The sequence below is a fragment of the Barbatula barbatula genome (genome assembly GCF_947034865.1).
Source record: "Barbatula barbatula genome assembly, chromosome: 7".
NCBI classification, from domain to species: domain Eukaryota; kingdom Metazoa; phylum Chordata; class Actinopteri; order Cypriniformes; family Nemacheilidae; genus Barbatula; species Barbatula barbatula.
In genome coordinates this window covers 12,777,905-12,802,625 of record NC_136770.1, presented here as the reverse complement: position 1 = coordinate 12,802,625, position 24,721 = coordinate 12,777,905, and the positions used below count along the sequence as shown (strand labels likewise).

The window sequence follows — 24,721 nt, the reverse complement described above, 5'->3', positions numbered from 1 at the left end:
CTGACACGAGTCCATCCATTTAAATGGTACTTTGGGACTGAGGAGATCGGTTAAGGGAGAGGCAACAGCAGAAAAGTTTTTACAAAAATTTCTGTAATACCCAACCATTCCCAAGAATCGACGCAACTCCCGGCGCGTAGTAGGCACAGGGAAATTAGTGATAGCGTCCACCTTAGACTCTACAGGCCGAACCTGCCCGCTCCCAACAATTTTTCCCAAATATGTCACCGTGGCTCGTCCGAATTCGCACTTCGCTAGATTTACAGTGAGACTAGCAGCGGACAGACGACTGAAAAGTAAATCAAGTTGTTTAACATGTTCTGACCAGGACGCACTATAGATAACCATGTCATCCAGATAAGCGTCAATATTGTGCATTTCGTGAATAACATGATTTACCAACCTCTGAAAAGTTGCCGGTGCGTTTCGTAAGCCAAAAGCCATCACTTTATACTGCAAAAAATGGTCCGGTGTCACGAACGCAGAGATCTCTTTTGCGCGTTCTGACATAGGCACCTGCCAGTAACCTTTCAATAGGTCAATTTTTGTAACAAAAGCAGCGTTTCCAATTCGATCTATGCAATCTTCCATGCGAGGTAAAGGATAACTATCCGGTTTTGTGACAGAATTAACACGTCGAAAGTCGGTACAAAAACGAGACGAACCGTCAGATTTTTTTACCAACACACACGGCGAGCTCCAAGAGCTAAAACTCGGCTCAGCTATGTTATTTTCCAGCATAAAGGTAACCTCTTTTTGCAACTGAGCTCGCTTCCCGGGACTTACCCGATATGCGTGCTGTTTTATGGGTATTGAATCCCCAACATTGATGTCATGCTCTATCAGCGAAGTACGAGAAAGAACATCGGAGAATAAGTTACCATAAGTCCAAATGACATTACTTACGTCACCGCGTTCGGTATCAGTCAAATGGGAAAGGAATGAGTCAAGATTTCGAAGTATCTCAGAATTTTTCAACCTTCCTGTCACCAGCTCTGTTGAGGGAAAATTAACATCATCCTCCTCAAGGGTGGTCACAGCAGCAGTGCCATCAGAAACTTCTGAATATAACGGACAGGTCAAATGATCAACACTGGACGGCACTCCATCAGCAGATGATTCAGCACTAGACAGAGCCTTCTCTTTAGTCAACAGAGAATCTGAAGGGGACACAATTAGCACCGTAGACCTCTTTCCAGCCAAATCTGCCTGTCTCTCAAAGTATGGCTTCAACATGTTAATATGACACAGACGAGTTTTCTTTCTTCTATCTGATGTCATGATCACATATTCAAGTTCACTGACCTTCTCTTTCACCTGGTAAGGACCATAATAACGAGCCTGTAAGGCGGATCCAGGAACTGGCAACAGTACTAACACTTTATCCCCAGATGAGAAACTACGGAGCTTATCCCCACGGTCAAAACGTTTCTTCATTCGCAGTTGTGACATCTCCAAGTTCTCTTTAGCCAACTCGCAGGCACGGTGCAATTTAAAACGAAACTCTGAAACATAATCAAGAATATTATTTGGGCTCAGATCAGTAGACCAATGATCTTTAATCAACTTCAGTGGGCCACGAACAGTATGCCCGAACACCAGCTCAGCCGGACTAAAACCCAACGACTCTTGTACTACCTCCCTTACTGCAAACATTTCCATCGGCACTCCCTCATCCCAGTCTTTTTGGAACTCTAGACAAAATGAACGAAGCATAGATTTTAAAGTCTGGTGGAATCTTCGAGTGCTCCTTGGCTTTGTGGATGGTAACAACTTGATGTGCAGTGCTGGATGTGTAGCTGATCTAGAGCCTGTCCGAACACACGCGACATGAAATTCGTACCTTGATCTGATTGAATGGTACACGGAAGACCAAACAGAGAGAAAAACTTAATAAGGGATTTAATAATCATAGGTGCAGTAATTTTCCGCAAAGGAACTGCCTCCGGAAAACGCGTAGATGTACACATTATTGTCAGTAGGTGCTGATTTCCAGACTTCGTACGAGGCAAAGGACTGACACAGTCAATCATCACACGCTCAAATGGTTCGCCAATGGCTGGTATTGGATGTAATGGAGCATGCGGAATATTTTGGTTGGGTTTCCCAGATTTTTGACAGACATGACAACTTCGACAATAGTCTGCAACATCTTGTTTTAAGCCAGGCCAAAAAAAATGTCGGAGCACACGATCATATGTTTTATTTACTCCTAAATGACCGGCGAACGGACCGTCATGTACCAACCTCAAGATTTCAGAGCGATATGAGGAAGGAACTACCACCTGCTTAACAATTCGCCATTCATCAGCAGAAGACGAATTTAATGGTCTCCACATCCTCATCAACACTCCATCTTTAACAAAGTATCCTTGCGATACACATTCAAGTTGCTCAATAGGAACAACAGCTCTAAAGAGGGATGACATTTTCTCATCTTTCCTCTGTTCCACGATAAGCTGCTCACGTGACAGAGACAATTTGTCAAGCTCCATAGAATGTTGATCTCGTCGCTTGACAGCTATGTCCAAACCATCAATAGAGTTTGAGGGCTTCACCCTACCAAGATCGGAATCAGAGAGAAACGTATCATTTAAATCAAATTTCCACTCATCATCTGACTCACTAAAACTCTTATCTTTCGCTCTCTGTGACATAGCGCGAGTGACAGCGCACGAAGGAAATACCTCTGGGTATTTCTGATATAACTCATCAGGAGTTACACAGGGAAGAGGAACATTAATTACCTCAGGGCTGGCAAAAACTTTTCCTCCTGCCAAATCATTCCCCAGAATAAATGTAACATCTCGAACGGGAAGACACGGTCGCACCCCAAAGACCACTCTCCCGCTAACTAGGGAGGACTCAATCCCAATTTCGTGCAAAGGCACATTCACAAAGCCCATCTCAAATCCCTGTACTAATACACTTGAACCAATAGAGCTCTCATCAGATAACGGTAATATTCCTTCTAGAATAAAACTCTGAGCAGCTCCCGTGTCACGAAGTATCCTGACTGGTTTTCGCAAATTTGCGTTATCAACCAAAGATACAGATCCGTCAACTATGAACGGTACAAATCCCTGTTCCTCACTCAAATCAGCTTGAAAAGCTAACAAATCCGGTCCTTTTAATGGTAACGCGGACTTGATCAATAAACCTACTGGTTTAGGGACACTGTTTTTCCTTTTTAACACATTACACTCGGCAATAATGTGTCCACGTTTCTTACAATAGAAACAGACAGGGGAGGATAGACTCTTGACAGACTGCTCCGCCACTTTATCAGCCCGCGGGAAACGATCTTGGTTACGCTGCGAGTACCGTCGACTATTGCTAGTGGATAGATTTTGTATAGCACCAAACACATTCTTATGTGTAAGAACATATTCATCAGCTCAAGCAGCAGCCGCGGAACATTTTAGAACTTTTTGCTCATTTAAATAGGTAGCAACGCGTTCTGGTAAGCAGTTTTTAAATTCTTCTAAAAGAATCAATTCACGAAGTTCCTCATAAGTTGTTACTTTCATTGAACTACACCACCGGTCAAACATTGACTCTTTCTCACGAACAAATTCAACGTAAGACTCATCAGTTTTCCGATGATTGCGAAACTTTTGGCGATAAGCCTCAGGAACCAATTCGTAAATTCTAAGAACGGCAGATTTTACTTTCTCATAATCAAGAGTATCTTCCACCGTCAAAGAAGAATAAGCTTCCTGGGCTTTCCCCACCAGAACACACTGCAACAACATGGGCCAAAAGGTTTTTGGCCACTTAAGATTGTTAGCAACACGTTCAAAAAGAGCAAAAAACTTGTCTACCTCTTGTTCCCGAAAAGGAGGGACAATACGAATGTTACGGCTCACATCAAAATCGAAAGTCTCTGTAACTCCCCTTTCACAGGCTTTCAATTCAAGTTCTTTAAGGCGGCAACTTTGTTCAATCTCTAGCTTCTTCATGTCAAGTTCATGTCTCTCACGCTCTCTCTCTCTATCACGCTCTCGTTCCCATTGCTCTCTCTCCCGCAACAACACTCGTTCGTGCTCTTGAGCCTGCAAACTCCATTCTTTTAATTTGCAGTGCTACCTCTTCTAAACCACCTTCAACAACTTCAGGGTAATCCAATAATTTTTCCTCTTCACCAAAGACAGCCTGTTTATACAAAGATTCGATAAGCAAAATCTGAAGTTCGCATTTGGAGTGAGTAACGCGAAAACCGACTTTATAATGAGCCGCTATTTTCATAAGATCATTTCTATTAATTTGAAATAACTCCCCTTGCGTCGGATTGGAAATAAACCTATCCAAATCAAACATGACTGAAACGAGAGAAGAAAGGTCTAAAGTCAACAAGAAAAATTGCTAAGAGAAAAAGATAAAGAGCACTATACGAGATAAACTACACATCAAGCGACTGTGATTTAACGAAGTTATAAAGTAACCATTTCAAAGTATAACAAATCACAAAGATCACACAATGTCACGCCAATTTATCCAGATTCTTAGATCCGAGACGAGCCCCCAAATATGTTACGGCCCATAACCAGTTTGGCTAAATCAACCAAAACTATTAAATAAAGAAAGGAAAATAGGCCGAACATATGAAAAACACCACTCCAGATTGAGTTCTAAATCACCTCCAGTTTTAATTGATGAACGTGAAATTCAACAGACAAATATAACAATTCAAAAGGTTTATCCAACGAATTAATAAACAAAAGAATAACAGTTCACGGGTAGGAAACTAAGAAAACAGATTCCCTAACTACACCTGTTCTCTGGGAAAAAGATCTTACCTACCTCCTGAATAAAGTATTAAACAGGTGAGTCTTCCGGGCAACTGCTTACCTCGCTCCATACTAAATAAATAAAGATGTGAACTAAACAAAGAAAAACCTTACCCGTTACTGCTAATTTACAACAAAAACAACCTTATCAAAATTCCAAACAGAATAGAACCAAAAAAAATAACTAATCCAAGGCGGCGCTGGGAGAACGCCCGAGAGCAATGGAAGGGAGAAACCGAGAGCGCCATTACGGAGTAGCAGCCCTTTTATATCCGGAATCCCGATGACGCAATTAGCTCCCATCCCGTGCGGCTTTCCCGCAGCTCCTCCTAGGAACAAAAAAACAAACATGTCACAGACTCGTTACAGTACCCCAACAAGGATTTTTCATTAAGACTTAACCTGTCTGTCTGTGATTTAAAATCATTTAGTTCTAAAACGTTAAACTTTAGGTTTCAAGCAAAGAACAATATCCTTGAACAGAGGGTTGATGTAATGCATGTTTACTTGAAGCTGTAAATGCATTTGTTTCTGTCATCACAAATCTGCCTCATTTGGCAGATGAGACATTTGGGTAGCCACAGTTATTTATGTCATCTTATAGTGTATATATTTTTAATTATGCATGTTAGGTATGTTCTGTAGGGAATCAAATTTATTTACTATTAGACAGCTAAATGAACCAAACCTGAACACAAACATGTGACAGATAACAAAGGAAAGGAATAGTTCTCCCTCGCTCGCACACACACACACACAAACACACACACAAACACACACACAATAATCATTTCCAAATGTTCTTCTGATCATTATCACAGCGTGTTTTGTTACGGTGGAGCTGTAAGGTATGGGGTGGGGGTGTGTGTCTTTGAACGTAAAGAGAGAAAGAGACCTTGAGGAGAACTTGAGTGTGTCATGAGAATTTGAAGAATGTGTGCATTGAACTCTGCATTTGTCAAAATCCCTTCATTTTACAATCAATCACCTAAAAGTACTGTAATGCTGACCATCCATCCACTGCGTTTTTTCCACTGGAGCAATTCTATAGCTGTAAAATGATTCTGTTCTTGTATATATACAAAGAGTATTTAACACACAATACATTTTGTATACTACTACCAACAGTTACAGACCTGTCTCTCTCCTCCCTTTTATTGCTAAAACTCTTGAAAGGGCAGTTTTCAACCAAGTTTCTTCATACCTATCCCAGAACAAACTACTGGATGACTAGCAGTCTGGCTTCAAAACAAACCACTCCACTGAGACTGCACTGCTATCGGTCACAGAAGCACTGCGGCTAGCCAAATCCTCGGTCCTAATTCTGCTAGACCTATCTGCATCCACATCTCTCACAACCTTCAAAAAGCTACTTAAAACCCATCTCTTCTGTGAAAACTTGACAGACAAATGAACAAAAAAATACACTAACCCTCTCTCTTCTCTCAACAGGTAGTGGACTAGCTTTTGTTGAAACTTGAAACTTTGTATTAGCACCTATCGTACTATTGCTCTTTTATGACATATTGCTTATTGCTCCCTGAATTCTTTGTAAGTCGCTTTGGATAAAAGCGTCTGCTAAATAACAAAATATAAACGTAAATTTTGTTATAAGGGACATCTTTCTTGTTTGCTAAGTTAACTCACTTCTGATCTGATCTTTCACTGAGCAATTTTTATCAGATTGCAGGGAAACAGCATTTTGTGTACAAGTAAGGAAACTGCAATATGGAGTGTCTTTGGGAAGAATTAGTCTACACACGTTTTAATGTTTTCTATCCAAAGCCATTACTAAAGCCAAAAAGCTACTGACTTGGTTGTCTCCTTATTATTTTAGCAATGATTTAAAATAACAATAAATATGGTTAGACCCCTCCTGTTTAAGTGGGCTTTTTCAGTCAGAATACATGTTTGTATAGGGCCGTGTATAATGATGCTGTTTACCAGTGTGTATGTTTTGTACCATTGTGCGACTTTTGTACTGGTGTAGGCTACTTCTCAACCTTAAAATCGTAATTTATTTTCTTTTTTAGTTGATAAATAGGCATTATGGCTATCGCTGAACTTTTGGTGTGGATGTGTAGTGACTTTACAAAGTTTACCACACAAGCCTTTACACATTTCTGTGATAAATAGTTTTTTTGGTTCAAATGGCAAAGCAACAGCTATGTATTCAGAGTAATTGGGCATAATGTGTATTTTTTTTGGATGTTAAGAGTATTTTTGTATTATTTGAAGGTCCATTATCCCGAAGCCCTTGTGAACTGCTGCCAGTTGGAGTGGGCCACCCAGTTCAGGCACTATTAAAGAGTTTCACCGTCCTTTCCGGATGTGCTAGCCGAGGAACCACTAGCCACCCTCAGGAAGTACACATCATCAACCTACGAAAAGGCAATGCCCTAGGGGAAGAGAAACCAGAAGAGGTAGGATTCTTTTATCTACACATTATGTACAAAGCTTTATCATGTATATCCAACAGCTCTTTTATAAGTAAACACCAACCAGTGTGTCAACATCAACCAGTTAAGTATACAGCATAAGTGGAGATTACAATTTTCACATCTAAAACCGTGCGAGAAAACGTGAGCCGCACTATTTTTTTCCAAAGCGCCTAGGAGTTTGAGTTCTACTGGTGCAATTACCTGCAATATATCTATCAATGCTGTGATCATCTGTGACTCCATCTTCACTGAGATTTACTATATTGGTTGGTTGGTTCTTGTCACATGACCTGCGTGCTGCATTCTGAAAAGTTGAAATATTTTCATCTCGATGCTGTGCAGAGGCACCTTGGAAAACGGGAGCTTCACACTGCATGTGCATCACGACAGGGTCTCTCCCTATTTGAGCATGCTTGAAGCACAAGACACGAAATGTGAATGCCCCCTAAAAGAAAATAGGTTACTATTACAAATAACATAAATTATATCAAATGTTACATTTTGCAAAGTAAATGCAAACTGAATTAAAAAACAGGAACATCATTTGAAAGTGTGTAACTGTTGTACAATGCCTTTTAAAAATAAATGTATTTGAGTAAATGAGTCTGAAAGTATGGCTGGGTCTTGTCCTGTAAAACTCTGGTTTCCTGCAGCCAGCTCTGTCTCCACAGTTTTCTAGGGGTTTGTCCCAGCTCTGATGGATTTATGTTTTTTGACAAAATAGATATTGAGGACCCTGTGTGACTGACTTTTAAGATTTTAACAAATACCCCAAATCTACCATTTTGAAACATCAAACCCCAAAACTGGGAAACGCCAAAATTGTTTTTTTGTGGCAAAACACAAACACAGAAATGCAAGAAGAGCTTTTCAATATGCCTAAATCATACATTAGGTCATAGGTCATGCTTGTGTCATGCAACTTGCCATATACATATCTATTGCGTGTTAGACTGTTACTAGAAACCAATGTTTGGCAAATAAATCAGTGGAAAATAACATTATTACAGTAAGCAACAAATAGTTAGCAGTACAATGACTCAGCTTGTCAATTTCTCAGGCAAATCCATATGTCTGATATAAAGCATTTCTGCTAAAGTTGTTTGGTTTTTAGTTTCATTCGTGAAGAATGAGTGAGGAAAGAAAATATGTACTTGAAAGATTGGCTTTCAAGTCCTCAACATGTCCCAAGAAAAACATCATTGAGACTCAAGAAAGTAAGGCTTACTTTTAAGAGGTTTTGTCTGGACATTTGTGAGCAAAAAGGGAGCTATCAAGAGGAAGCGAGACGGGCCATGCATAGAATAAAAGATAGAAAGTGAATCCTGGCTTAATGGATGTAGTTGTTGGGCTCTATCAGCCACGCGAATTCAGAGCAGATCTCTTACAACCTGTGGCTCAGGCTCCACTGAAATACAATATCGGCCCCTGCTGATATAGACAATAGCAGCTTTAAACTGCCTTTCTATCACAGTCGAGTGCTTTTTGCATCAAGGCGCAAACATCGCTCAAGTGGGTCTGCACAGACAAAAAGCTCTCTTCTTTACTTCTGCAAGAGTTCAAAGTACCCTCAGATTTCACTCTGTGTCCATCCCATATCCATACTGCGTATACCCTCGCCCATTGTAATCAGTATGACTTCAAATGGCTGTTGTTCCCTCCACCCTGACAGGCAGGAAGCAGAAGAAAAGTGTGGTGGCCAAAGCACAGGAGTGGAGTGCTGTAAACATCCGTGCCAGAGAGATCAGTATGTTGTTGAAGGCTTCAGTGTGTGAAACAAAAGCTTGAGGAATGCTATCTGACATGACTAAATAAAAAAACAGAGGAAATTAAGCTTCTTTTAGTTGCTTGTCATTTATCCCCAATGTAATTTTCAAAAAAAAGATATTTGATTATATATATTTCAATAAATTCACATTTATAAAAATTTCAATTGCTGTAGTTGACTGGTAAAAACATCAGGTCCTATTCATGAAAACAAAAACATATACATAGGCCCATCTGATAGCATGTGTGAGTCATTGGTTGGGTTTTTGTATCCCACCATGTAAAGGTGAATCCGTCAGTACTTTTCAAAGAGCTGGATACGTGTGAAAATCAACATCTATCTAGCCATAGGGATTCCAGCAGCCTCAGGGCTGAAAAAAGTTTGGAGATAGACCAGTCATTGATGAGAGATGTCATTTTCTGCCATGCTGTAATGCAATTAGTTTTTGTTGGCAAGTGAGTAAAGGGCTTTATTCTCAGTAGTGCTATTTTTGTGGGTTTGTGTTGGTATCTTGGTAACAGATTTGCAGTTTTTTGTGCTATTTGCACGTAACTGGCTAGCAATTGAAAGACATTGTTCATTTAATGGAAAATGGAAATCATTGCATTAATAACATGAATAAAGTTGTGATAATGTGTTACTGCTTTTTCCAATAGATTTTTAAATAGTACTATTTAAAACAGTGAGATTATGTTTCCACAAGAAGACAAGAAGATATAATGTAAAATGAGAAGGAATTACATTCTTTATGCTCACCACATTCCAAACTGCAGGTATTTCTAAGACCTGAGTATATTCAGTTCAGCTATCGTGCTGTGTGATCGGAAGGAAAGATGGGAATTGACTGAACAAACGCACACACACATCATTTAAAAATGTGTTGTGTGATCTCTTTGTTAATGTCATTTTCTATGAATGTCATTACTCAACTCTTATGTCATATCCAACCCAAATGCAGTTATTTTTTGTGGAATACAAGAGGAGAAATATTACTGCACCCTTTTTTCCTAGTTCATGTCGACCTCCCTTAGTTGAGTTTTAAAACGGAAACTGTGAGCATCATTGTACATTGCGCATCATACACAAGTTTCTGCTCGGCTCGCCTATAGTTAAACTTTATTAAAACTCTTAACAGCTTTTCAAAACAATCTGATATCTGAAGTATGTGAGAATGAGCTTTTTTAATATGCACACGCACCTGCACCCCTGCACGAGCACTGCGGGTGAGAGAGAAAGCGCCTGACTGGAGCGAATAACGAAACTACAGACTGAAAGAAGCTCAAAAGAGTATTTGATTTGTTACTTTGTTGCTTTATTTTTTAACATGCGGAAACTTTGGACGCAAATTTTGGACATTTTATTCCAAGGTAATGGCAGATTCCGTCATTCCGCCCAGCCATTACCCGAGGTTGAGTAAATAGCGACAGATTTTCATCTCGTAGTTGAACTATACAACTTTTAAGTTGTGTGTATGTGTCTTTGGTGCCCTTTATGGTTAGATGTTTCTTATAAAGAACATGACTCCAGTTACTGGTTTCAAATTCTGCTTGGTTGGCTCGGAAACCACCAAACAATAATGTCCCACTGGAGAGAACAAGAACTATAGGGTCATTCTAATGCAGAACTCAGACGATGCTCATTTTCATGATATCAGTTCATTGCCCTGTTTCATGTTTTTGTTCATTGTCATTTTTAGCAACAAAAAAAATGCATTGTCCTGCTTATCACATATTTAGCTGAGTCCAAATGATAACTTTGTTCGGGATTGTCGTCTTTAGAAGCATTGTAATTGTCCTTGACACATTTGCATGGCTGAGAGAGAAGTATGTCTTAGGGTTTACATATAAACCCCTCTGAACTATTTGTTTTGGACGATTTCCTCATGTTCTCCATTTCATAGAAGGGCTGTGCGCTTAGCAAAGTGAAGCAAGCCAATGAATACTGTACTAATGAAGAAGTGTGGGGTTACCCACCAGGCCAGAACGTTTATAACCAGTTACAGTATATTAAAGACATTTTATGTATTGGCAAAACTGACATCTAGCTCACTTTCTCTCAGGCCTTATTTACCTGTGTGGTCCCTGTGTTGGCAGGAAGACTGATAATTCTGGACTCCTCAGTGGCCCAATGAAGGTTTGGCTGAGGTTGAGGCCGGTGTGTGGGGGTTAAGGATTGTAGAAGATAGAATTGAACTGTCCCTGCTTCTTGTTTCATCCCAATGGAGAGAGATAAGAAACCAAGGCCATCTAGCTAAATCACAGTGAACCTTGACATTAACTTTCATTGGCAAAAATGTGATCTTTGATGTGATCTTTCCTCTGGAAACACACCCACACACATTTTTTGCAAAGATACACAAGGACACTTATGCACACACTGACCTTCAGTCCTAATCCAGCATAGCGACTGTGGCAGGGTCGAGTTTCATATGCTCAGGCGCCACTGGCCTTCAACAACAGATGGATCAAATCGTCCAAGACATAAACAATTCAGCGAAAACTGATTTACTGATATGTTGAAAACATAGAAGGTGTTATAGAATTACCAGCCCTGTTCTTCTGACTCACAAGGGTTGTCTGATATATCTAATATATCATGACAGTGATGTTTAAATGTATTTCTAATGAGATCCATAAAAGGGAAGGAAGGAGGCGGGAACCAGCGAACATTTAATAAACTTTAATCAAAAATAAACAAACAATAAACACGGAAGTAAAGACCGGCAGCCATCTCATGGTTTAGTGGGCAGTGCTACATCACTTAATACATTTTTTTCTATGTAGTTTGAGCAAAAGAAGAAAGGATCAGGAGCCAGTTTTGAACCTGCGTTGTCCATCGGAGCACTTTAACTTGGGTCACTGTACATTCCTTACTAACATACTGTACGTGGTTGGAGGATATAAAATACTACAGTTGTAGCAAGGCTTTTTTGTAAACCGGTTGGTACATGACAGAGTTTTGGTTCTAGTCTTATGTCTGAATGTTTGTATTATGATCCCTCAGAGTTCAGAGACCGAGCAAATATGCACCCTGTCTTTCTCGCAACCTCCCGTTAGAAATAATACGGTCACTTGCCCTTCATATTGTGTGAAATTGGCAGTCTGTTTGTCAAATGGCCTCTTGGAATGTAACTCGGACCTTCAAGTTCATAAATTCATCTATCTTTGTTTGAAGTGGTCATCCTCCTGTTTGTCTTGGAGCGGACCATGGATGCTTGTTTACAGAGTCAGCACGAATATAGTCTCAGCCTCAGACGTCCTGCCCACGGACCTCAGGCTAAACGTTTGAGGCACACTTTTCTGGAAACACTTCAGCACGTTCAAAGTCATCATCTGATTGGTTGAATTTCACAGGATTTCCAGAGACATGCGTGTTGCGTTTTTTAACTATCCGCCTGGAAACAACACAAAGCCGTCTGATCTAAGTAAGTTGTCACGTTTACAACGGTTGCAATAAGAATTAATCACGATTGAATAAACGCTTAATTCTTAAAAGTATGCAAAGTTGCTGTTAACGTTGACACGTTCGTGAATGTACACCGGTCTGTTACGGGGGGACATTTCCACGCCTCTTAACATGATGCGGCACAAAAAGAAACGTGATTGGTTGTTTTACCTGTCAGTCATATGGCCTCTTAGGCGGGCCTTGGCCAAAGAAGCGGCGATGTATGAAGGTCTGCCTACGCGAGAGTAGCACGAATGTGACTTTCCACACCTTTACAAATTCTCCTCCACACCTCTTAGACTAAACCCCGTCAGATGGGGTTGAAGATGTTGTCTCTTGTCATCGTGTAAACCCATGTTAGGGTCCTGGTCATTCTTACAGGAGTGCGTGGTCACTTGCAGAAGCACTAAGAACTACGTTACAATTAAGTGTCAAACAGTTACCTGACAGGGCAAAACATTTTTGGATATCTGGAGTACTGCTTTAGCAACAGGGTGTATTTCAAGGAAACAGGATAGGAAATTAGATGGAAAACAGGAAATTAAGAGTAAAATGTCTGCCAAACCTTGTGTATTTGTGGCATCTTTCAGAACGATTACAACATTGGGAAAAAATGGTTATAACAAATGAGTGATAATTTGGGTTGCGTTCACTCTGTTTCATTTATACCTGTGACAATGTGCTTTAAGAAAATGTGGAATGGGAATGAAAATAATTTTTGACCTCATAGTAAACCCACAGCCTGTGTTAGGTCATTTAACATTTTAACAGGGTGTTTACATAGAAGTCTGGTTAATTCTTTAGATTTTTTTCCGCAAACATTTTCTTGTATTTTTTGTATACTGTTTTGCACAAAGATACTTGACTATTAATGTATAGTGGACCCCAGGAGAAAAAGGATGATAAATTGTTTATAGCAATAACGTATACAAATAAATTTCACATAAACACACACACACAGACGGCAGCTGCAAAGTGTCAGTGCTGCCCCCTTTTTTTCACGCTGAACTAACATCCTTGTATGAAACCCTGAAAGTACAACCTCCCTCCCTTTGCACACACACACACATTTTACTGCACAAATGAGAATGAATTACTTCCTGTCTCTGTTTCTTAGTGCCAGTGTGTTGTACAGTGTTACAGTAGACAGTGCAGTCTGTTATCCCCTCAATAACAGAGAGAAATGCACAGCTGCTTTTTGCTCCGTGACGTTCATGGCTCTGATCCAGACTGTACCATGGCCCTGTATAATTAAGTGAATCTGAACACCCTGCAGTGACTGTGCATACTGCTTTGACTGCTCCATCACTGTCACTTTAAGAATAACAGTGATTCCTTTCTCTTTTTTGGTCCTTTAAAGTTGAACTCTTAAATAATCATGCTAATTATCTCTTGGTTATTTTTCTGTATGCCTCAGCTTTTGTATAGTGGTGTGCATTTGTGCTCTTTTTTCCCACTTATTAATTATACCTGTGTTTTCCTCAGATATCAAATAGAACAGCAATAAAATAAAATAACTACTTAAATATAGTGTATTGTACATTGCATTACACACTGCTACATATGCTTAAATCAATTACTGAACTTAAAAGGGTTCAGTAAGATTGAATAAATAGAGATGTGCCTGAGTGTGATCATAGCAAAACATTCTCAATATGTCATTTCTCTCACTCAATTATTGAATGCTCTCTAAAAGCCTATTGCGAAAGTTTATTTTGATAAATAGGTGTATAGAGCGTTTTATCTACATTTTCTGCTGAGTCTAGCACTGAACGCCCTGAAAAGGATTGTTTTGCTATGCAGCACTGCACTGCTGACGCTAACACCCAGATTACTGCAAAAAAGTGCTTATGCGTGTTGTGTGAAACAGCCCCCCGTGGTAATTGAGAGCCATTTGTTATGACACATGCTTTTCCAGGAATATACAGTTGGTTGGGATGACGTGAGACAATGCAGTGAAATGTCTTTTGGCATAGCAGTAAGCTCTGACTCATTCTGGAGTTCCTTTTTCAGTTTTGATAAAGAGCTGTGTCTGTGGCCAACCTGGCAGCCCTTTACATAGAGGCAGACTCTTCCCGGCTGCGAGAGTTGGGAAATAATAGATATTTCTGTGGACCAAGGAATACAGATTTTTTTCCGATTTCAACATGTTTTGTGCTAAGAGCTGATAGCCCCCTGTAGTCAGAAAAGCAGCCCAGAAACAGAGGTATTACAAGTTTGCAATCTGCTCATTTCATCACTGCCATGTCTCCAAAGGCCTGGCTAGAAGGTGGTAGTCTGATACCCCTGTGGTGGGCAGGAGAGAATGGCTGTGTTTTGACACGGGCTTCATGGGCGGTAATCCTTTAGTTCCAGGTTAACTCTCTCCTTCATCGCAATGCATGAAACAGCAGTGATTTCATCAGTCTGCGCAGTGACTGAACGATCAAAGTGCCATAACCCTTCACTCTGCTCGCAAGCCTGTTTGTATGTGTGTTTCTGGATAGATGGAGGGTCTTGGAAAGAGAAGAAACAAAGTGTTCATTATATGGCTATAGATGTGATATGAGCAGCAAGTAGTTAGGGACAAGAATGTGTGTTCTGGAGAGGAACTCTGCAGCCTGATAAGAGAAGAATTGCTCTATGGCACATGCACACTAGATTAGAGGTTGTACTCAGAATGTGAATACATACCAAGACTGGTTGAGGTTAAAGCAGTTGTTCTCAGCAGCTTTTGTGTCTGAATTCACTTTTTAAATTGCTGGCAGTTTTAATTATATTTTCCTTTAACTGTGACTTTTTAAGAGGACATCTTGTCAATGTTTTCACCACTTTACAGAGAAAATGTGTGTGTCAAAACACCTCAGAATTTGATTGAGCACACTGCCTTCAAGCAACAACAAAAGATATGGCACATGTCTCCTTCTCTCTTGATAAGCTTGAATTCTGTGTGTAGGTGATGCATTTCACGTGTCAAAAATGTCAGTGTCACGAAAAAGCACTCTACCTATTGACAAACAAGTGTCATTTTGTCTTAGCAACATGACAACAAACACTGAACAGCCCGTGTCTCTTATCCCACTTTGAGAGTGTGATTCTACAGCGTAGCTGAAAATAAACAAAGTCAAGCCAGCTTAATCTCACTCACAGGGCATCTTTGTCCAATCAATTTAGCGAAAGTTAAACATCAAACGCCTTCTCTTGGCCGCTGCTCAGCGTGAGGCAGAGCGGATGATTGTTTTATCTGGTGGAATTCTTAGATAGAGACTGGAGCCCCAGCAAACCCAAACATGAGATTTTAATGAGGTGAAGAGAAGAGCGGCAACATCGCCACCTCCAGCTGGAGAAAAATCTATAGAGAATTGGTTTTTCACACGAAGACTTCAGTGCCGAGGAATGCTAATTCAATGTAATTACATTTCATTTATTTGTATTGTGCTTTTTCCAATGCACATTGAATTTTTCAGCATCTTAACAGTTAACATTATTAATGGCCCAGTCAACGCTGTTCCTTTTGTGTCCTAGTATGTAAATTGTGTGATCTGACAAAAAAAGAATAATTAACCATGACTCATCAGGCTTATATTAACACATTGACAACAGTCGTAAAAGGCAAAAAATGCATATCGGTATTCGACCTAATTTGTTCACGCAGTATTTGTCTTTGTATCAGCGCATAATGCCTAGGAGACTTGCCCCCAATTATGTAGACAAAAACATACAATCTGATGTCTGTCGATTTGCCCACGTGTTCAGATAAGTCTGCTCAGAGGCCGGATGAGGTAGATATATCAGTTCTGATAATCAGGGTCAATGCCACAGTACTAGGTTTGTGCTCAGACACAGGCAGATAGATAACACAGTGCACTAAGGGGGCCTTAGGGGTCACAGATCAGCACATAGTAGTGATAACAGCACTGAACAGATCTATCGCTTAATCTTTTTCTCATTTCTTCTTCTTCAGCCATCCAGAAAGAATAACATGAACAATACATGCATTAAACATCCACACAAGGCTACACGTAAAATGTTGAACAACTCTCACAGAGTTCTACATTGTTTCAAACGAAGTGCTGTGAAAAAGAGGCAAAAATAAGACCATGTCCAGACACATGGCAGTGATTTGATCATATTTACAAGAAAATGTTCTGACAGCACAAATCTTTGCTGAGCAAAGCAAGATTTGCTCCCACATATCAGATTACAGAAAACAATGCGGCCCTGTCTCTAGACACTCATTTAAATGTGCAATGGTAGTTTAATTTCAAACAAATTCTTAGATGAATTTGGTCAGTTCTTTTATTCACTAAATTAATTATTTAATAATTGAATAGTTCTAAATAAGTTGCTCCTATTTGTTATATGAATAATAGGGATGCACCGATGTGTACATTTTGGTTGATAACTATAACTGATAATTATTTAACATAGGAAACCGATATGTTTGCCGATATACAGTTTCTAAATATAAAAATAAAATTCCTTAAGCCTGAAACAAAAGGAAAAAAGTGGACAAATGCTTTTGTTTGAAAAAGACAAAATCCTTGAAATCATGTACCAAGCCTACTTTACACTAGTTAACGATTCTTTAACCTTTAACTTTCCGATATATTTTTTATTTAATAAACAAATTTCAGATGTTTTTCCGGAGCAACCCAGACATTTTTTCTTAATAGCCATGTATAACAGGTCTCAAGACAGAAAGCATTCAGACAGCAGTCTGATTCAAGCAATATGCCTTTGTTCCTATCATTTAAACATTCATAAATACTGTATCTACATTCTGTACCTACATCAACAATGTTTTGCTTAGAGCAGTAAATGAATGACCATGACAGAAAGACAGCACTGTACATTAGTGTGCAGCTGAACAAGTTTAACCAGATGAGATAATTTATGATTTATCTGCTATAATATATTGGCCTAAATTTGTATTATCGTCCGATAGGATAACCTTAAAAACTACCATTTATCGGCTGATTCCAATATGGACGATAATTTATCGTGCATCCCTAGTGAATTACATAAAAACTAAAGAAAATATTTTGTCAAAAAGCAGAAATAAAACAGTAATTGAAAATCTGTATATTGTTTATTGGACATGAAATGATGTTAAAAAATCATAACAATGACTGCTGTATGGTTCTATCAAAATTCTGATGATCTCCCGCCTCCACCCCAACACCACCCATCTAGATGCTTTCTATCCTTCCAGGATATTGTACCTAACATTGCAGTATTATATTTTTGATTGCTCACTGCAGCAGTGTTTATTAGCTGTAGCAAGTCTTCATATTTGCTCTGCAACAGCAGCGGTGTGAACAGATCTGTACAGATTTGTCGTTCACTTTATTTGAATAAATACACTCCTTGCACTTTTTTATTATACTAAATGACCTAAGTTTGTGGAGTATGCAAATTGGAATGCATTCATAGTTGGTGAGAGGTGATTTATTAGTTCCTTTTTGTAGTGTAAATCGGCACTTATCCACCAGCACTTATCACACTGAAATCTTCTTATGCTTATGTGTTAAATTACACAGATGTGAAACGGTTTCCCATCATCAGCATTAAAGCTAGCTTCAGCTAAGGGGTTTGTACAGGGAGGTGCAGCTGTCTTCTATCATGATCTGTAGTTTCTCTGTAACTCAACCAGGCCAGAGGTGCTCCCACATCACTCTCTCAGACAGGGGTTTGTGAAACGGGCTGTAAAATCAAGCCCAGGCACGGACTCTCTAGACTTGTCCATGTCATTTTCTTATCTCCCATAGCACGACCATTTCAATTGATCCTTTTTTTCCGTGATCTGGCTTTGCTCAATTTAACATCTCTGTTCTTTTTGCAATTCATTTACATTTAGTCATTTAGCAGACGCTTTTATCCAAAGCAACTTACAAAGAGTTCAGGGAGCAATAAGCGATATGTCATACAAGAGCAATAGTACATTAGGTGCTAATACAAAGTTATTAGTTTCAACAAAAGCTAGACCACTACCTGTTGACAGAGAGCGGGTTAGTGTACATACATTTTTGGCAATTCAGTTGCAATTCAGTTTCGAGTGGTTTCAGTGGTGAGATTAAGATTTCTGAGGAATGCCATGATATCATTTCTAGTGAAATTCGAGTTGAAAGACAATAACTGTCAGAACGGACTGCATTCTGCCTACAAACAAATCTAGCATAACACAATCTTTGTTTATAAGGATTACTCCGAATTATGAAAACCTTAAAGCATGAGTTGTAAAGCAATTGTAGAGAAATAGTTTATTTTAGACAGGAGAGCTCTTGTAATTTCTTATCTAGCAGTTTTGAGGGTCCGATTTAGAACCCAGATTAACCCATGACCCAGACCCACCTTTTTATTTAGTTGCCGTGTACAAATTGGGAGCTAGATGGAAGCGCTAGCTTCAGCTCCAGCACCCTTTGGTGGTAAAGGGGCATGTTTGTAAACCATGTTGTATCGGATGCATTGTCGATGTTGCTGTACAGATGCGTTCCGGAGAGAGAAGGTTAGTGTACATAATTTTTTTTGCAATTTAGTTGCAATTCAGTTGCAGTTTCAGTGGTTTCAGTGGTGAGACTAAGATTCCAGATGGAGTTTCACAGAACCAGTGTGATCTGTGGGACTAATCAACGCTCATAAACTACAAATGTTGCCAATGTGTGATGAAGAGCATGTGAGCACATTTTAAGAGCCGGGGTTTAGCTCATGGCTAGCCAAGGTAATTTGCTTCTCACCTTTAAACAGTTTTGGCTAGACGCATCTGTGTTTGTGCCTTTTTAAATGACTCACTTTTTTGGAATTGGTTCTGTCTGATTCTAAAATTCCAAAACTTTTACAAGCAGGGGAGTTTGTGTTGTGTGGACCTCTACTTACAACAAACCATTAGTTAGTATGTATCCTTTTTTAAGACATAATTCTTTCTTTCCCTGTTTTTTTTATTAAAATGCATTTTTTGGTTTAATGTTGTTTTAAGGTTCATTTTATTCCTTATGATGTTATTGTAATTGAGGACTGCGCCCGTCAAACTCGAAATGACAAAAAATAGCATGAAAAACTTTGATAGTAAAAAACCCCAAACAAATGTAACTCGAAAAAAAAGAGAATTGATTGGGCTGTGCAAGAAACTAAATAATATGTACTAATTATAACAAGTTATCCATTGCCTCAGGCAAATTAGCTTTTATTCTTGTTAAATGTTTTGGTGGTTGGCTTCTGGTTTATTACTACCCCTTCTAAACTTGAAATATTTACCTAAGTACACTTTGTTGTTAGCATGTCAATAAACTTATTGGTCAAGACAATGTAATATGGTAGATCTACCGTAGTATGTTCCAAATGTATGCGCACTGAACCCATGCATACTTTATAGAATGAAAAAGAAAATCTTCATATCCTTTCTTGCTCTCCTTGGTATGTTTACACACAAAATTCAAGTGAATCTATGCAGGTAGGATTTGTTTGTGAAGGCCTGCTCAGAATGAGCCAAGGGGGAGGCTTAGGTTGGCACTAAATGCTCATTTAAAAATTTCCACCAAACACAGACATTGAAAAGTCAAGTCAGGAAAAAAAGACAAAAAGAAAAAACAATCAAGGGTCCATGTCTGCCAAACTCTTCGTGATAAGCAATCTGTAATTTCTTCCATTCTCTTCTCTCCAAAGGCCCTGTTGTTATGATTATTGCCACACTTTTATTGGTCTCATTGCTAAACACTCACAACTCATCCAACATCCTTCCACATAGACTCAGATCTGTGGGGGAGATGCACATTACGCAGCTCTGAGTCTTGGTCAACTCACTTGAGATATAGCTCAACTGCCTGCCATTCAGAAAAACACATAAATACGTCACAATTCCATCTACAAGCACATCTGCTTCTTTTCATAGAGACATTTTGAGTCTTTTATCTGAATCAGTTGTATTGGACTAGGTAAGGCCTGATCTACAATACTGCCTCATAGAGTACAGAGCATCAGTTGACTGTTGATCAGGACATTACATCAGGTCTCACATTATTCTTAAGGTGCCATAGTCCAATTTTTACACATGTATCCTGAGTCCTCTGCCTCCTGTTCCGTTCCTATGTTGCTGTTAAAGACAAAACATTGTGTCTTCAAAAGCCTCTTGGGAAACACACCAAGGTGTTTCTTTGAAACCAGTTTTATCTTATTACTATTTGATTTTGAAAATCTGCTTTGGTCGTCCCTAAAGTATCAAAAGGATGTTTCCCTGTTTGGTTTGGACATGACTTTCTTGCACTAAATGTTTCTTTTTAAAGTAAGAATAAAACAAAATAACATCCAATGTATCAGTCACAATGGTAACAATGTTTTCACATGCAAGCCTGTAAACTATTTCCAGTCCTATAATTGAGTGACTACATCAAAGCAAGCGAGACTTTGTTGTTTGACGGAATTTACGGTAATGATATTAACCAAATGTTTGAATGACATAATCGCTTAATACAGTAAATTGATAAGTAAGTAACATTGCTGTGAGAATGTGTTTCTGTAAAGTACTTACTTGAGAGACAAACATAAAAAAACTATTTCCATTTATTGTTCTCCTAGATAGTAGTTGGATTTACATGGAGATCGAATTAAGACATTTGCTGTCTCCTGGGGAAAAAAACATGTATTTTCCCATATTACATGTCTCTGCAAGACTCCAAGCTACAGGGATTTCAATACTCAAACATTTTCCATCAAATCGGTGAAAACCAAATTGTATAACCTATGTTGTAATAGTGAATAGGTCTGTACTCCTACTGTGTCAACTGTTGTCTCATTTGATTCTGTTATTATATTGTGTTTTTTCGGAGACAAAGTTAATACTTAGTCTAAATGAGCCGTAACTGAGAATTGCATTCCACGCTAAGAGGTGAAAAACTATTCTCCACTGGGAAACCCTAGGTTAATGTTTATTTCTCAGAATAAGGAATGTGACCTGATATGTTGGTCAGTGCCTAAGTGATGAAGAGGATCAGTAATGAAGTCCTAAAGCTGATGAGGCAGTGCTTGTTTGTCAGGTCAGTGTTGAGAGGTAATTCATCAAACCATGTGTGGAATGGAGTTTGGTTTCAACCTCACTGCAGGCTCTAAATCAGCAGGTTATATTTGGCCCACTGGGCCACATCATAGGCTGCAGCTCAACATATAGATCAACAAAACACCAACACCAAATCTGGAAAAGATTAATAAACAATTGGAGTAAAGTAAATTCATTCCTAGCTCTCCATTTTCGACAGTATAGATCTCTCTCTATCTCTTTAACATTTGTCCCTTTTTTCCCTTCCTATCGCCATATTTTCCGAACAAAAGAGCCAGTGTGTGAAAGTTCAAATACCAGTGAGGTCACATATTATTGTGGCCTTCCAAAGAAAAACACTGCTTTTCTCTGTCACAGTGGGATTATCTGCAGGGTGGAGACATAAATAGCAAAAACTTTGATAAGGACTAACAATCATGCACAGTGTTGCTGTATTCATGTTTTTTGGCACAAACCTTACTGGAAGAACTGCAGAATGCAGAAGAGAAGGCATTAAACAGCCAGTCATGTGGGCAGTCAATGCCAAGGTCGTGGGTTCGATCCCAGGGGATTGCACATATATAGAAACAAATGTAAAGGAAAATGCAATGTAAGTCGCTTTGGATAAAAGCATCTGCCAAATGCGTAAATGTAAGAATCTGAGTCTAATTCGAATGTGTTTCAAGTTTGAGCTCAAAGGTTCTCTACTTTGGGGACACAAGAGATGCAAATGAGGTTGCAGGGGATTTCTGAGGTTGTGTGGGGTCACAAGAATTCTCCATTCCAGAAAAGCAACATGTGCAAAAACATGACCTTATGGTTTTTGAACCCGTTTGTGTGAATTCCATGTAAATTCTCATGTGAAACCCAGGAGGACAAAATATCACAACATATGATCCTATGGGTTTTAAATTAAACTGTATGTTTAAACAAAATGTTCCAATGCTAGTTCTAAGGGATATTCTTGTGTTTTCCTTTCACTCTCTTGCTTTTTCTCCTTTGACCTCGTTCTGTGTTTTTTCCAGGTGGTGCTACATCTGCGCCCCATCCCATCTTTGCGCGTGCATCAGAAACCGTTGGTCTTTGTCCTGAACTCCCCTCAGCCGGTAATCTGGAAACTTCATATAGAGAATCTAGCCCCAGGAGTCAAACGCATTTTCCATGTAAGTCTGACTCTCAAACCATCTCTCTATCCCAGTCTTATGTGCCTCTACACCTTGCGAGCCACCCTCATCCTTATTTTTTTAGTAATGAATATTTCAATTTGCATTCGGAATCAACAAGCAACTTCAAACACACAATTCTTTCACACTCTCCTTGGCACCACACACTCACTCGTTCAAAGATGCATTCAGGTGTGTGTACCTAGAGGAAACACAAACATACACATGTGTACACACAAACCTGCAATGTGCCAATTGCAACCATCCTTCAGACAGAGGCATGTGTAATTGCATCTGGCAAAGGCTGACAGGATTATATTGATTGCTGTAGTCTGTGGATTGTGAACAGGCTCACTGATGGAGGTTTGGTGGAGACAGTTCTATGAAAATCATAGAGTGCTGAGTTTTATTTTGTAGTTTTGGTTTTGTACTCATGGCTTTCAGCTTTCAAATTCCCTTCCCTGGGCCACGGCTAAAACATTACTAGATTTCTTTTTGAGATGTGGAACAATCATTTTGGGTAACACTTGACAATAAGGCTTGTTAACATTTAGTGTATGCATTATTTTAAAGCTCCCATATAATGCTGATCCTCAAGTTTATATACTTGTATTATTTGGGTCTACTGGAATACAATAACATGATTTAGAGTAAAAAATATGTTTTTATGTATTCTGCTCAGTCCACTCAGATTGATCAACTGCTTATAGCAGTTTTATTTAGCCTGATTTCAAATGCAACCGAGAAATCTCTGTAAAATGTAAAGTTTGACAATATAAAGGGAAAATACACCAAGGACAGAGTTCAGGGACTTATTCACACATGACAGCTTGACCTTAAAACATGTGGATAAGAATTTGTTTAATAGACCCAAATATTTTTGATGTAAATTATTTTAACTATTAATATATTATTGAATTTTGTTTATAGGAAATATGGGACAAAATGCATCCCTGGGCTGCACTGCACTGTGAACCATTATAATGGTTGAGTAAAAAACTCCCTGATTTATTATTAACACAACCATAAAAAGATGAATGCAGAACAAAAAAAACTTACTGTACAATCAAAAGAATATGAGAGAGGGACTTATAAAAATGAACATTAACCAGACACAATATATTTGTTTATTTAATTGTTTTCTTTTGGGATTGATAGGGAAAGTCTCAAAGATTGACCATGAGTCTTTGGATCAAGGGGTTGACGACCACTTGCTTAGAGCATGTTTAAGAAATGCTACACCTCTTAGAACAACAGGGAGTAAACGGTAACAGATGGCATACATTTTGCCTTATTAATTTGAGTCAGATTATGAAAACTGACTAGTTCCACCTTTATGAGCATAAATTGAACGGAACATAGTTGTAACTTCTTTGTTGCCAGAATACGAGCATTAAAAAAAAGGCTTACAGCTGTGAAAAAAGGTGAGTCTGCAGCTAAAAACACAATAATATTATAGCAAGTGTGTATAACAAGTAAATTATAGCAACATATTTGCCCTTTATACATCATAGCAACAACACAAAGCTTAAAACATATGAACTCTCAATAGTAGAGACACCAATGATAAAACTTACAGTACAAGATGTAATCCAGTTTGGTCGTTTAAAGCTAAATTAATAGGATACTAGGGTCTAAGATGAGTTAAACACTGGGGATTTCTATAAATATTGATAGTAGTTATAACAAGACATGCAGTTTATTTACTTGTTCGTCATAGTGTTCAGGGGGTTGTTTATTTGTTGAAGTAACCAAAGCCAAGTTAGTCACAGATATAAAATGGGCAAATTAGATCAGCCCCACAGAGTCTGCTTTCCCTGACAACATCAATGTTTCCCAGCCATCATTTGAAACAAAGAGCTGGGTTACTTCACCCCCTCTCACCCCTAAATAACAAGATGACAAGATCCAGTGTGTTTTCTCATCTTTCACCGCGCTGAGAGAGCTCAGAGGAGATCTGGAGGGGGTTTAGTTAAGGATGAGGCAATCACCCCCTGAACATTCAACCATATTTAGTCAGAAGGGCAACACGAAAGTGAACAGGCTGGGATTTGCATCCCTATTTTATGAGGACAGCATATCACAATACATGCATTATATGCCATAGA

The 24,721-nt window shown here is 39.0% G+C and overlaps 1 protein-coding gene across 1 annotated transcript in view; it reads left to right on the top strand.

Moving 5' to 3' along the window:
* The window catches only part of tgfbr3 (transforming growth factor, beta receptor III), an 81,368-nt gene that overhangs the window by 22,520 nt on the left and 34,127 nt on the right, over positions 1-24,721 (top strand). The window contains exons 3-4 of the mRNA XM_079461328.1: positions 7,029-7,213; positions 22,476-22,613. Of these exons, the coding sequence (XP_079317454.1) occupies positions 7,029-7,213; positions 22,476-22,613 (323 nt within the window). The remainder of the gene's footprint in view (positions 1-7,028; positions 7,214-22,475; positions 22,614-24,721) is intronic.